The following is a 14,956-nucleotide window of genomic DNA, read 5'->3' on the forward strand; positions in this document are numbered from 1 at the left end:
TAACTGAAATAATGTTTTCACTTTCAGCCAGGTATTTCCAATTTGTAATATAAAATGGAACATGCTAATAGTAATACTTCATTATTTTTTCTAACTCAGGAAGAAGCTCTTTCATGTCTGTGATCGAATTCAGTGATTTCAGGCAAATTCATGAGCAACTTCACATGAAAAAGAAGTGATTTTCTTTAAAAAATTAAGAGTTCCTTAGCTTCATTCAATCACCTGTGCTTGGAATTTGCCTTAGCACTGACTTTCAAAAATTAAATTATCTTTTTATTTTCCCCCCAGAGAATTTCTGAGAAAATCCTCATGTCAGTCCCAATTTCCTATAGATTCATTTCTAATAGAAGTCATTTCTAACAGTCCAGCAGATTATGCAATAAATTGATCCAATCTACCCCACTATCCATAACTAAGCTGGATATCTAAATGAAACCAGAGATGCAGTACTCCTTTTGTTTGTGAGACACCCATCTATTTGAGGAAAGCATTGAGTTTTCAATTTTAAAACATCATATATACAGAACTAACAGCAACAATAATGAAAATCAGATTATGAAGGCTATTTATTTACACTTACTTGCCTTACCAGATTATAACACACTAACACTAATGACATATGTAATGGGAAGTCCTGTCATTGTTTGCTATTTCAGATGCACAGAATAATGTGATATAATCAGCACTGGAACAGTACAAGTACCTTTAAAGCTTTCAAGATACTACACAGTTTACATATGTTTCTTAAGACAATAGCCAAAGTTACTGCAGATGTCAGAGCCATTTTTAGGGGTGAAAAGTAAGAACTGCTGTGGGATATTTCATGTTTCACAGAATATAGACTTTCTTACAGTTGAACATCTTTTTCACAGGATCTCAAATAGTAAAGTGGACCAAATTCAATTTATCTTTTGAAAAAGAATGAAGGACTGAAGTATTATGTGGATTCAGTCCTTGATTTTTAAGAATGTGGGAATTTAAGAGTGATATGTACATACTGTGCCTATCCATATACATCATGTGTGATCTGTCTTCATGAGAAAGAATACAAAGATATTCTAGTCCTCATGCAACATTCATTGATCCTGGAAAGAGCCTTGAAATAGAACAGTGTGTGATGCCACTTTAAAGAAATCGTATTCTAGTACTTAAAAATATCTAAGTTTACATGCATGCGCTTCATCTCAGTTCATGCTTGATGCCAAATGGGGGTCAGCTGCCAGCATCAGGATACTCAGAAAACATGCACTCTCTCCAGTTCTGTGCACTCGCTTCTGAGCCACTTGAGAAGACTCTGGTCTTACTTGGGTTTCCTTAATGGCTTTTGGTTTAGTTTCTACTCTGACCATGGTAGGATGGCAGTTGTTGCATTCATTGGTCCTCTATTCAGCGGTGAGTGCGTGGATTCAAAAAGATCTTTGAGGCAGCAGAGTTCGTAAGGGGTTCCTAGTACTGCAAAATGGGAAGATTGTAGACTATTACTTATACGTTTTGGGGAGCATTTTTGTGGATACTGACTCTCATGACTGGAGAGCTATTTATTGAATTTTGGGAGAGGCTACTATACAATGTCAACCTTTCTGGTGGGTTTGCTTATTGTCATTTTTCATGGGATTGTGGGATTCCCACCTTTTTTTTTTTTTTTCTTCATATATTCCTATACAAATCTTAATCCCAATACAAATTTATTGTTAGTATCATGTGTTTTGACGTTGTCTTTTTGGATTTCTCCTGTGCTACAAAGAATCTCAATGTATATGATAAATTAGATGTTAGCCTTTCTTCTTTCTTTCTCTTGGTGTTATCCCACAGGTTTTCTTTTTCTCTGTTGTGCTTGACATCCATATGTGTTCTAAATTTGCATTATGAAGTGGTAAAAAATACAGATAAAATATTCGCTTCTATCTTTATACACAAATTTGTTGGGACGAATAGTTGACAATATGATGTAGATTTTAATTTCAGGTTAGGAACACTAGCATTCTAACACAAATCCGATACTGTAGCTGCTTGTTAGACTGATGATTTTCATGGCTAATTATTTTCTGTTATCTTTACTGACTTTAGGGCTGCAGCCAGATATGCTGTTTCTCTTTTTTTGTTCTTCAGTTGTAGTTAGTTTTCAGATTCTCCAAAACACTATGGGTATGTTTGTACAATCTCCACTTCTAACCATTTAGAAAAACATAATGAATTTGAAGCCAGGAGAATTTGAAGATTTGCGTGCAAAAAAGTACATTTCTCTGCTTGCTTTTGGCACAGATTGTTTGATTTGGGTGGAGCAAAACTATCGATAATTCTTTTCTTGAAAATATTCTTTAGGGCCAAAAAACCCATCCCAAAATGACTTCTATTAATTTTCTTTTACAGTGCAGGACACAAGAGAAATAAGAGATGTCAGTTTGAACAAGGAATTAAAAATATGATCGTGTTTAATGGATCCTTATGACATGCACACACACATTCAAAGACAGTAAAGGTCCTCAATATCAAATTTAAACATGAGTAAAAAGTCTATGTTTTAAACTTTGTTGCAACTTTAAGATGTAACAAGGTTTCTGGAGAAAAAGTTAGCTGAATTGATCAGTTAAATTGCTCCTGAGTTAGCTTAAGCTTTTTCCTTTGGGAACTTAAATCTTTCTCCTCTTTGCCTTTGATTATTGAATGCTATTTTGTAAGTGGAGAGAGGCTCTCCTTTTCAATGACCTCTTCATTCACAATTTCTCTTTACAGTCTCTCTTTGCCATGGACGTTTACCCCTTTTTTTGGCCACGGTACGTTTGTATTTCCTACTTCTCATGTGCCTTCATACTCTTTGGCAATCTTACTTCTGGTGATCTTCCACGTGCATTGAAACTTGGCACAAAAGTGAAGAGCATGCCACTACTGACAAGCGTAGTGTATCCCTCTTCTAGGCAGCAATGATACTTGATACTCTAACAAGGCAAGCCTTTAATTTGTAGAGATTTTCAGCTCTTATTTTTGTTGTTTTGAGCGTGTGAATACACACGAACCAATGTAATCCACGGGAAGCGTTCTGAACGCTTTCATTGCTGCCATCTTCCACAGATACCCCCTGCATGTTGCGTCTACGCAGCTCATCAGTTTCAGGACCACAACCCCCTAGGCGAGGGGCTATGTTCTATGATGGGCCATTGGCTCTACCCGACAGCGCCATTAACGGCCACTGGACCGCACACACCGGGGGCGGGGGAAGCAGGGAAGCACAGAACCATGGAAAGGTAACGACGGCCGGTGTGGCCACGCTGTACCCGTGTTTGTGCCATGTGGCCCAGGCCCGGCGTTAGGCTCTTCGCCCGGCAATAGGCCTTAGCCGGCGCCAGGCCGCGGCGGCCCCGGGGAAGGGGTGCGGGAGGCCTTGGCTTGGCGTCATGCCCTCCTCCCACCCGCAGCCACATCCCAGCGGCGGAGGAAGGACGACGAGGAAGAGGAAAAGGAACGAGGCCGCAGCGCGGTCTGTCACTGCTGCCGCCGCCTCGCCCACCCAGGGGGCCGGCCCCGCCCTCCTCCCACCCCGCGCACTCCCCTGCCCTGGACCTCGTCGGCCTCCGTCCGTCTCCCCAGGTGAACGCGTATCCCTCCGCCGCGGCCGTCCCTGCCGCCGGGCTCGCAGCCCCACAGTCCCCGGATGGAAGCTGTTATGGCCGCCAACAGCGACTCGACGGCCTATGGCGAGGTAACTCTGCCGAGCGGCACCGGCTGGAGAAGGGGGATCCCCGCGCCGTGCGGTAGGCGGGGGCCCGGCGCGGGCTGCAGCCGAGAGGAGCGGGCAGGAGTGCCAGCCGCGGCGGGGCAGGAAGTCGCCCCGTGGTAGGGCTGAGCTGTTAAGTAGTCCGTGCACCCTGCCTCCCAAGTTCGTGGGGGTGGCCGGAGCTGGCGGCGCGGCGGCCGGGGACCGTGGGCACTGCCCAGCCGCGGCGGGGAGCGGGCGACAGTGCCTTGTGGCCGGTGCCCGGGTGGCTGTGGTGCCGTATCCCTCCGCCGGGCTACGCGCGGACGGGCGAGGTGTCGCGGCACCCCCGGGGCCGTGTGGGCGCCCCACGGAGGGCGGGGTGGGGGCAGCGACGGCGCTGTCCGCCGGGGCTGTCCGGGGAACCGGGTGCCTTCCACGGAGGACCTGGGAAGAGCAGGCGCCCCGCTCGCCCCCACCCTAATTTCGGGGAGCGCCTGGTGCTGCCGCCGAGGTCGGGTGGAGCCCATGGCGCCGCCCTGAGGCGGTGGTAGCCCCGGGGGCTCCCCCGCCGGTTCGGCGTCACCGGCCGTTTCGCGTTTTGTCCCTGCGCTTCCCTGCGTCCACCTCCCGGGGACGGGGGCACAGCCCGCACCCTGGCCCGGCCCCTCGGCAAACGCCGGCAGCGCCCGTGGGACCACTGCTCGTTAGCGGCGGGGCCGGGAGCCCCGGCTGGGGAGCCGGGCAGCGCACCCGGCATCGCAGGTGTGGGCTGAGGATTCGGCTGTCTGTGGGTAGGTTGTAGCAGTGACCGTGTGTCACTGGAGCCGTGAGCTGCCGTTTTCGTGAACGGCAAGTTGTCTGTGTGGTATGGGTGTCCGTGTTCGTTAGCTTTGAGATTGATTTGGTACTTTTTGTTTTTTTACTTTATGTTTTATTTTTGCAAAAGTAGCGTTTTGCTGCGTCAGATAGATTCTATCTGAGCGCCAGAAGCTCCGGCTCTGTGGGTTTCTGACGATCTAGTTCTGTAACTTCCTGCATGTGTCCGCGTCTTTGTAGAGATGAAGGCACCACTCTGGGTTTGCAGACACGTAGGGTGGGACGAGCATAGGTAATAATTTAGTATAGTTTGGTTTGGGTGTGTTTTTTTTTTTTTTTTTTTTTTTTTTTTTTTTTTTGGTAAAAATTAAATAAGTGTAGACAATTTTTATAGAAATCTTCAAAATGCTGCCTGCCTGGGCGTGTATATGGAATTATATGGGGGTTTTGATTAATTTTTTTTCCTCTTCTAAATGAAAAAAAAAAAAAAAGGAAAAAATAACTAACTTAAGAGTGCCTTACTCCTACCTCTCATTTCTCACTAAAGTATGTAGCTAAAACTTTTTTCTCCATGTGTGCTTTTTTAAACATATTGGACATATTGGAGCATATTTGGGGGAAGAAAATTAAGGCTTAGAGCCTCAGTGGTTACTTATGCTTGTGCTTAGTGTTTTGGTCTGTCTGGGTTTTTTTTTTTTTTTGTTTTTTGGTATTTTTTTTGAGAGTTAACTGTGGTGCATGCTTTTGTATTTTCAGGGTTTGTATTCACTGCATCTGCTTTATAATCTACTTACTCGTTTCAAATATTTGATTTAATGTAATATTCCACCTCCCAAGCTTCTGCAAAACTTTCTAGAAAGTTATAATTAGGTCTTTGCTATAGAAGTTATAACAATTTTTATTTAAGTGTATTTTGAGTCCAAGTACCATTTTGAGGTACCAGTTACTACTTTCTGTCTTGGTTTTAAGTTTATGCTTACCAGTTATGAATGCCTGAGATATAGTGACAAAGCTAAGGTTAAAATAGGAGGAGTTTGCCAGTGATTTTTAATCCTATCCATTAACTCTATGAAATTTAGAATCTGGATTGTATTTGATGGTGTCCTTTGAGAGAGAACATAGTTTGTATTTACAGTTTTTCTGTCTCGAATGTATTAAAAATGTGCATAATATAAAAATGAAAAGGATTTGTGCTTTTCAGCTTATTCTTTCCTTTTGTTTCCAGACATTTTTTCAGTATTTCTCCTGACTGTGGCCTTCTCCGAGTCTTACATATTTACCTCTTCTGTGTATGTGGAAAAACGTTAAAAAGGCTGAAGAGTTGAAGTCAAGTCTTTTCTTAATGTGTAAGTCTGGTTTCTTCTTTGGTAATGTACATTTTAAAGATCCCTATGATTTTTATTTTATTTTTTGCTAGTTATTTCTAATAACTATTTTAATTCGTTTTGCTGCAGGTGCTTGTCGATAGTTGCAAGCTACCCATAATAACAGGTATAAATTGTAATTTGTGTGGTTAATTAGTTAAAGGAGATCTCTTACCAGGTTTGAATATACCCCACTGAGACTCTTTGCCAAACATAAGCGTTTTAGTGAAATGTTGCCCAGTTGCACCACATTGGCCTCATATTAAAAGTCTGAGGCTTGTTCACTCTAACAGTTGATCCAGTTCTGTTTTTTATAGTGTTAACTGCGTACATATTTCAGGTTTCAGTATTTGACAGTATGATATTTTAACCTGAATGATAGGCAGCTACCATCCATTCTACGAATCTGTAATATATGTACATGCAACCTGTAATCTTCATATGTTGCATCTGTGTGTTAAAAAAGTTCTTGAAGCAAACAAGTTCTAGTTACTTATTCTTTTATGTGGGGATTCAGCTTGCTCCTGTTCAAATAAGGGATTTGCTATTGACAAGAGAAAGCATTACAATAGAGTACTCTTGGTGAAAATGGAATGTAACATAGATTTGTGCCCTTCTGAAGTGTTTTAGTTTCGAAAGATTCCCAAGGAGTGAGTGTGTGCGTGTATGTGTGTGTGGTTTGTGGTGCTGTTGGTTTGTTTGCTTGCTTGCTTAGTTTTTTGAGGCCAGGGTTGAATGTCAGATGTCTTGCATGTCTCATAGCTGGAGCACACAGTTCATAGAATCATCATAGAATCATAGAATACCAGGTTGGAAGGGACCTCAGGAATCATCTGGTCCAACTTTCTTGGCAAAGCATGATACAAACTAGATGGCCCAGCACCCTGTCCAGCTGAATCCAGTGCTGGGGAGTCCACCACTTCCCTGGAGGAATTTATGTAATATTGGAGTCTCTATAAAATATCAAAGTCTGTTTTGGCTTGTGCAGAAATGCCAATATATTTTCCAAAGGAATGCAATAAAGCATATGCTTAAAAGGAATATGCTTTCCTTGCTATCTGACACATGAACGTGGCCTTGAAAATTTTTCAGTCTCCATTTTCTTTGTCAGGTATTTACATGTCTAGTGTTAGATGCTTCCTTCTCACAGGACTATGCGAAATATTTGGAAGACCTTAGTGGTGATACTTATGATGGCCTGGAGCTCTTGCACTTCATCACAATGAGGGGAGAGGATGTGATCATTCTTTCAGTTTGAATGTGAATAAATGGGATGATCTAATGAGTTCCAAGTCTGTGTTGCTTCAGGGTGGGCAGGAGAATAGTGGAGAGAGAGCTGCTGATCAGATTTCAGCTAACACTTTACTAACTTGCTAGTAAAGGGGAAAGTGACACTGATTTCTACTATGGAAAAACTTTTTAGTAAAAAGTGTTATATAGTAGTGTAGAAACAGTTCTTAATTTTCAGTTTCACTTTTCAAAATCCAAGTGATTTTCACTGCTGTTCGATTTCTGTTGGTTTTATGTTGACATGTGGGAGTGTTGTTCAAGCATAGACTTGAGCTGCTAGAAATTATGAGTGTAGCCTGTTATGGAAACACTGACATTAAGTCTGGAGCAAGACAATAATGCTCACCATACCTATTTGAGCCTCTTAGTCCATAGAGGAGTACTGTTGTCAGTCGTGCACTTGTTCTGAAAAGATTAACCTATACCCAGGAATACATGGTGAGAAACCAGAGTTAACTTATATCTGTTGACCACTTCAGACTTGTGTGATACTAAAGGTAGGGCATGTGGAAAATTCATTGTAGAAGAGTGTGGTGGGTTTTCTGGTGTTGATAATGGTAATGTCTCATTAGCGAAGTAGATATTTTGTCAGATTATTTTTTGCGTTTTGTTTTTAAGCACAATAGTTAGCTACTAATAGAATAGCAAACATGAGTAATAAAAATGTCAACTCCTGCTGAATTTGGCTTGTTTTTAGTATTTCAGCTAGGTTCAGTTAGTGATGCATGTCACAGAGGAGGTAGAGTGTTTATATTTGCTTGAGATCCTGAATACGTAATAAATGCTAGTTTAATTTTTAAAAAGCAGCTCTCGTGATTTCTTAAGCTTACAGGCTGCCCTGGTGGGAGAAACCCCAAATTTGATGGCCTAGAATTTCAACGTGTTAATCTTTCAGTAGATGTCGTTCTTTAAAGCTTGTTTTTTCAAGATTTATGTATATTTTGTGGACACCCTCTGCAAACAACAAACCAATAAAGAACCCCCCTCCAAACACAAACAAAGGTTACAGTGAAATGTCTCTTTTTTGCCTCATCCTTTTTTATCTCAAATGCCATTGTAAAAATCAACAACTTCCAAGATTGGCATGTATTTACTAATGAATTGTAATGGGTGTTCTAATTCCATTAGTTTTAAAAGTAATACTTTGTTTGTTTTCTAATTTCAGGAGAATGAAATGGGGAAGTTCCAGAACCTTGAGAATAACTCGGCACAGTAGTCTTTTTTGCTGCAGGAACTAAGTCTAATCTCAAGAAATCATTTAAAGAAAAGGAAAACCTAAAATCATGCCATCAGAAAAGGAACAGTTTTTTTGTGATAAAAAGCAGATTTTTTTGTTAAAACCTAATGCTGTGAAGAATTTTTCTACAGATACTACTTTGGAAAAAGCAGATCATTTGAAAAAAAAGGATCATTTGGTGAACGATCCTTTAAGTATGATAACTCAACCAGCAATTTTAGATGTCAATGTTGCTTATGAACTAAAAAATGTGAAAATTGATTTACCCAAGGTGAACATTCCAAATGAAATATTGCTGAAACATGAAGTTGAAAGATTTAGAAGACTCTTTCAGTGTAAGCAGCAAACTGCAAGGAAGTCCTTAAGTCTAGAGAAAATAAACGGAAGCAATCCCAACTGTTCAGAGGGAAGCCACTTGCAAAATAAACCAGAAGTGCAATTTGAAGAAGGGTTGAAAACTACAGCAAAGATACTGAATTTCACTTGTACGAAGTGCAAGGATAACATCAGATACAGCCCAAATGATCTGCAGAAACATTTTCAGCTGTTACACTATGGCGAGTTGCCTTTGTATCCTTGTGAGATGTGTAACTTCTCGGCCAATGACTTCCAGTCATTTAAACAGCATAGACGCACCCATCGTAGCACTTTAGTAAAATGTGAGCTCTGTAATGATGAGCATATGTACACTTTGTTGGATTTGACAAAACACTTCACATCAAAGCATTGTGCAAATGGTCACTTTCAATGTGAAAAATGTGGGTTTTCTACCCGGGATGTGGGCACGTTTGTTCAGCACATTCACAGACATAATGAGATTCCATATAAATGTGGAGAATGTCATCACATAAGCTTTACAAAAGAGGAGTTCCAGGAACATCATCTTGTTCATACCAGAATGTTTCCTTTTGGTTGTCAGTATTGCAGTTACAGGACACCTCGGAAAGATTATCTCTTAAAACACATCATAGCTTTGCACAGAGACCACTTATATGCAAAAGAAAAACTGGAAAAGGAGAAATGTGAAAAAAGAATAGTGAAGACTCCAGAAGGACTGAAGCTTGTGTTAAGAAGGTATAAAATGGGAGCATCAAAAAAACCACTCTGGAGACGGAAAAAAATAAGCAGTGAAAGTGACAAAACTGGAGAAAGCAATGCACAAGTGCTAAGAAGTGTGAATAAAATTCAAACAAAAGCCGAGGAGCTGAACCAGTGTATGAGAGGTGTGGAAGCAAATGAAGAAAAAGATCAAATTATGTATACAAGAAAGCATAATTTCACGGGTGGAATGTTCTCTGCTACTACTGCACAATATAATAAAACAGATGATGGCTCAAGTTACGGCCTAGGATTATTGAAAAATGCTGTTCATGGGCCAACGGTATTGATGGTAAAAAACAATAAAATATCTGTTCCAGCAAATTACAGTGCTAAATTTATGGGATTTAAAATGGTAGATGGAAAACAACATATTGTTATAAAGTTGTTACCTACGAGTAAGCAAAATGTACATTTGTTGGGTCAGAAAGCTGATCCTATTAAAGATGGGTCTACGACTCCTTTGCTACAGACTGCTGATCCCTGTGGCTTGTCTTCCGGTGCTATACCACATGTAACTGATCAGTCAACCTTAAAGAACAATTCTGTTCACCCATTAACCCCCCCTCCATTTTCTTGTTCTGCTCCTCATTCAGGAAAAACAAAAGTGGGAAAACAAAGTAACTCCTTATTGTATGATAGGAGTGTTTCTCAAGCTGTAGCACCTTCTAATGTAGCTGTAGGAAAAAGTATGAATTATTTGCCAATGAAGTTGGGCTCAACTGTACCTCCATGTGGTGAGGTGACAAAAGTTGGAACTCGAAGTAATATCTCGTGGGGAAGCTATAGTCCTCCAAATCACCCTCAGGTATTGCCACCCACTATAACAAATATGCTTCAGTATGACCCTATGAAAATGCCCTTCTTTCCTAAACTGAAAATACAAAATGGTGGCCTGAATAATAGTAATGGAACTAACAATCTCTATTATTCAAATTCAGTGGATTCTTCTAATGAAGGATTGCTGTCTTTTCACAACTATTCCAAAATGGACACTTCAGATGATCCATGTAGCATTTGGATGTCAGCAGAAGACAGATACAAAGAATTTATATATAGCAAAACACTTCCTTTCCAGAAGAGTAAAAGTAAATCTGCATCTTCATATTCAGAGTCAATGAAAGGCTTAAAACCAGAGAAAGCTGTATCAATCCAATCAAATATTAATAAAACTTATGGACACATAAACACTAAGAATAACTCTGTGTCTTCTAAAAGCCAATCTAAATGTGTTGTTGACAGCGAGTGTTTTATGGAGGACCAGCATAATGGCCAGCAGTATTTGGATGCTAACAACTGTCAAGGCTTTGAGAACGTAGCTGAGAAATTCCAAGAAAATGCCTCTGATTGTGTTAACTCAGTCTTAATGCCTAAAATCACATCTGTTTTCTCATTGCAGAGTGAACAGGCAGCTAATTATTTATCGCCTGAAATAAACCAGTTACTGCAAGATGTGTTAAAAGTGAAAGCAACTACTCAGCAAGAATGCCACAGCAAATCAAATAACTGCATAAAACTTCATTCTGACAAGCTGCTTTCTGGTCACGAGACGGGGAGTAAAACCTTTACTCATTTAAAAAGCTCTGCAATTTCATCTGGTTTTCAGAGGCCTCCTCCTAATGTAGACTTTCATTTATATAAGAGAGAGTTGAACACAAGGTGTAGCACAAATGAAGGTACGCATTGTGGGAGAGAAAAACAGACACCCAGAACATCATATGCTTCGCAGGGAATGGATAAATTATCCAGAACTTCAGGTGCTGTTACATTGCTTAAAACTCCTACAGATACAGTTGTAACACAGCAATTAGGAAAAGATAAAATACTGTCTACAACCCCAAATCCTCGCAGCTTGTCGCCAGTTCTTCAGGAACAGAAGAAACCCCTTTTAGTTCAGACCCCTACATCGAGATTTTTTGTTCCTTTGCACCTTGCTAACCAGCCTGGACTACGGGTGGTTTCAGGAAAATCTCTTCCGTCAACCAGTTCGTCAGATGGGCATGTGACTAAAGGTGTACCAGCATCTTTTGTTTTAAATAAGGGACCTGGAATGATCTTGACTTTTAGCAGGGCAATTGGAACAGTTGCAAATGTACCTAGTGATAGTTCTCAGGTTTTAGGGAGAGTTGCATCCGGAGAATATGGTAAAATAACCATGCCAGCTTCAAAAGTGGAGGGGAAAAATGCCAGTTTCAGAAGCATCAGAAGTTCCTGTAATGGGAGAGCATGTAGTACAGCAAATGACTCATTGAGTAGCATGCCATTCAAAGGACCTCTTGTAATTACAGACTCATCGGAGTCAACTCTGAGAGGCATTTCTTCTGTGAAGGTGTTACCAGAGCATCAGGAATCTGTCAGTTGTTCCTTGGAGTCAGTAAACCAACAGGAAATTAAACAGAAACAACATGTTTATGCACTTTTGCCTGATGTACAGCAGGCAGTTCTTTTGAAATGTGTGACACCAAACAAGCCTGTAGTTCATAAACATAGTGTTTTTCAGGACAATGCTCATTATCAAAATTGTCAACCAAAGAAAACTCGAGCCATGCAACAAAAGCTTTTGCTGAAAATTAAGACTTCAGATACACTGACTGATACCACTCAGTCAGGAAGCAACTCGGTGCCCTCACTACCGTTGGATAACTTGCAGTCCCTTACTCCTCCACTAGCACAGAAACAAACTAATCTTACTTCTAATGATGCCTTAATCTTACCAGGTAGGTTAATGCCAGCAGATGCCTCTTTGGCAAGCTCTAACCCAGCATGTTGTGTTCCTCCAGTAGAACCTGTTTATTCTGCTAAGTCTGCGGGGTCATGGTTGCAAAATGGTTCTCTTGAGAGTACTGCTAGGAACAGGAATAACTTTGGTAGTCAGAAGTCCACATGGAGCACCCGAAACAGAACTGCAAAAGTAAAACCTCATTTAAAACGAACTGGATCTAAAAGTTCCGAAACTGGGGGTGTGCAAAGAAAAAAGAATTTCAAACGGAAAAGTAAGGATAATTGCCCAGAACCTCCAAGAAAAAAAGTAATGTTGCACAGAAAGTGTAAAGAAAAGAGTCAGGCTGAAGTTGTTAGTGAATCAGGTGTCCCTTACAAACTGAGGGCATCGAAGGAAACTGTGAGGACTTTGAAATTACTTCCTTTTAACTCTAAACAGCTTGTAAAATGCCCTCGGAGAAATCAACCAGTTGTTGTGCTTAACCATCCTGATGCAGATGTTCCTGAAGTTGTAAATGTAATGAAAACCATTGCTAAATTTAAGGGACATGTTCTTAAGGTTTCATTGTCAAAAAGAACTATTGAAGCGCTTTTGCAGCCAGCTTTCTGCAATCCTTTGGACAGAACTACTGATGATCTTTCTCAAAAGAGGCATAGGACAGTAAAACCTATTAGCCCTGTAAAAGAAAGATTTGTCTTAAAATTGACACTGAAAAAGACTAGCAAAAACAATTACCAGATTGTAAAAACTACCTCTGATAATACCTTGAAAGCTAAGTTTAGCTGCTGGTTTTGCGGTAGAATATTTGACAATCAGGATAATTGGGTAGGACATGGACAGAGGCATTTGATGGAGGCTACTCGAGACTGGAATTCATTAATGTAATGATGACCAGTGAAGAAAATAAAATCTAAATATCATACATTACATGTTTTTAAAAAGAGAATCAACTGAACTAGGATACACAAGTAATTTTGTTTTGTATTTCAGTATTGTAACTGAAGTTTAGAAAAGATGCAAAGTGCTTGTGTTTTAAAAGGAAGAGCAGATTCTCTGTTGCCATCAGCTTTGAGACAGATCAAGGAGATTTGTGGTTTAGATAACTTGTAACTAACTGCAAATACAATTCCATAAAAATATATTATTTTTTGTTACTACTATCATGTCCTATATTTTTATTCTATAGAATGAGTTTTCAGGGCTTTTATTCTGTATATATTTAAAAAAACCTAAACATGTAAATATTTTTATACCTTTCAGTTATTTGTTATAATTCTTGCACAGAAATTGCCCCTCCCCCCCCAGTTTTTCAGTTCTGTGCATGCACTACTAAAAATAGTTTTTAAAATCTTTTCAACTACACACAGCTGTTATCCTGGGAGTTTTTTATTTTCACTTGTTAACTTTTGATTTTGTTTTTCAGGGATTGAACACTATTGTTAGCAAGTGCCTAAAAGATGTGAAGCAGTTTACATTATGTCAACTGTGTAACCATGGGTCTATATAGGGCCATTTCCCCGGTAGTTTCATTTAAACAAAGCCATATGTGAATGCTTTAAGCTATGCACATGACACTTGTACTATTTCTGTGCAGTTTGTCTACTTTCTTAGTGAAGTATTTTTCATATAAATTAATAAAATGTTACGATTGTGGTAATATGGTGAGCCTGAGAATGGAATCAGTTGAAAAGATACAGTATATATATTCATAATGTATATGGTGTTTAAGAATGGTGAACATTCCTAATCTGTATTGACTCTCTCACTATTAAATTTGTTATAACTTGTGTTTACAGATTATGACTGTGAGCATTTATAGAAAATACTTTTGTACCATCTCTGCCACAAACTATAGGAAGGCCAGGATATGGTATAGTGCAAAGCACCATTTTAGACCTGTAACTGCATTGCTGTTTTATTCTAGGTGGTTGTAATTTTTCCCCATAATGACTAAATAGTATTTTCTACTATTGCTTATTCAGATGAACTGCCTTCTATGGTACCAGGGGTTGGGCAAAACCAAGGCTTGAGTTATTTCTCTCTTCTTTTACTGGCCAGTAGGGTAATATTCTAGGAGCCTGCTTGCTTCCTACTTACAGTTCTAGGGATAATGATGAAGGGAGAATATGCTTCACGTTTCTTAACGTTTATGTGAGGGTATGTAAACAGAAGACCTGATCTTAGCCATGGTGACTGAGAGTATACATATGAAGGTCCTTATTATCCACAGTAATTATTATGTTTAGAGGCTTTGTCCTCCAGATTTTTAACAAACCCAGTCTTCAGTGGGAGTGCCCTTACCATACGGCACCTTTTGCCCAAGTACTGGAAAATTACACCTTAAGATGTGTAAGTCATCTTCCCAAAGCATTGGTGGAAAAACTGGACTTGGGGAGGACTGGGACATTTAAATCTCTGAGGTTCTAGATTGTGTGCAAACCTAGGAGTAGTTCTCTGTGACTGTTTCTAGAAGGTGAAAGTGAAGATTGACTTGCTACCAATGAAACAATTGGAAGTCTTCCATGGATATCACAAGGATATCACCAGTAACAGAATTTGACTTATGTTACATTTTAAAGAGGGTTAAAATGAAAATGATTTTTTTAAAAATTCTTCAGTATCTTCAGTAGCTAGCTATGTTTTTCTTTCTTGATGTGTCTGTTGGCAAGAAGATGCCCACTAGCCTTGTAGCTGGTGAGTTATGTATGGGAGTCAGCTGAAGTACCTGAGACAAT

At 40.1% G+C, this 14,956-nt stretch overlaps 1 protein-coding gene across 4 annotated transcripts; it reads left to right on the forward strand.

Moving 5' to 3' along the window:
- Positions 1-3,566: 3,566 nt before the first annotated feature.
- Positions 3,567-14,021, forward strand: ZNF518A (zinc finger protein 518A). Of its 4 annotated transcripts, none has more exons than XM_030486419.1 (3): positions 3,567-3,749; positions 5,736-5,856; positions 8,330-14,021. In XM_030486419.1, exon 3 carries the CDS (start codon positions 8,448-8,450, stop codon positions 13,104-13,106), a length of 4,659 nt encoding a protein of 1,552 aa, XP_030342279.1. In that variant the 5' UTR covers positions 3,567-3,749; positions 5,736-5,856; positions 8,330-8,447; the 3' UTR covers positions 13,107-14,021. The 4 variants fall into 4 exon arrangements, with proteins under 4 accessions (XP_030342279.1, XP_030342277.1, XP_030342280.1 ...); XM_030486417.1 differs by having other exon boundaries at positions 3,567-3,697; XM_030486420.1 differs by lacking the exon at positions 3,567-3,749 and adding an exon at positions 4,154-4,485.
- Positions 14,022-14,956: the final 935 nt, after the last annotated feature.

This window comes from Strigops habroptila, chromosome 5, assembly GCF_004027225.2.
Source record: "Strigops habroptila isolate Jane chromosome 5, bStrHab1.2.pri, whole genome shotgun sequence".
Lineage (NCBI taxonomy): Eukaryota > Metazoa > Chordata > Aves > Psittaciformes > Psittacidae > Strigops > Strigops habroptila.

Coding starts and splice junctions, on each gene's coding strand:
- ZNF518A (XM_030486419.1), top strand. CDS start 8,448: ATGCCATCAGAAAAGGAACAGTTTTTTTGTGATAAAAAGCAGATTTTT.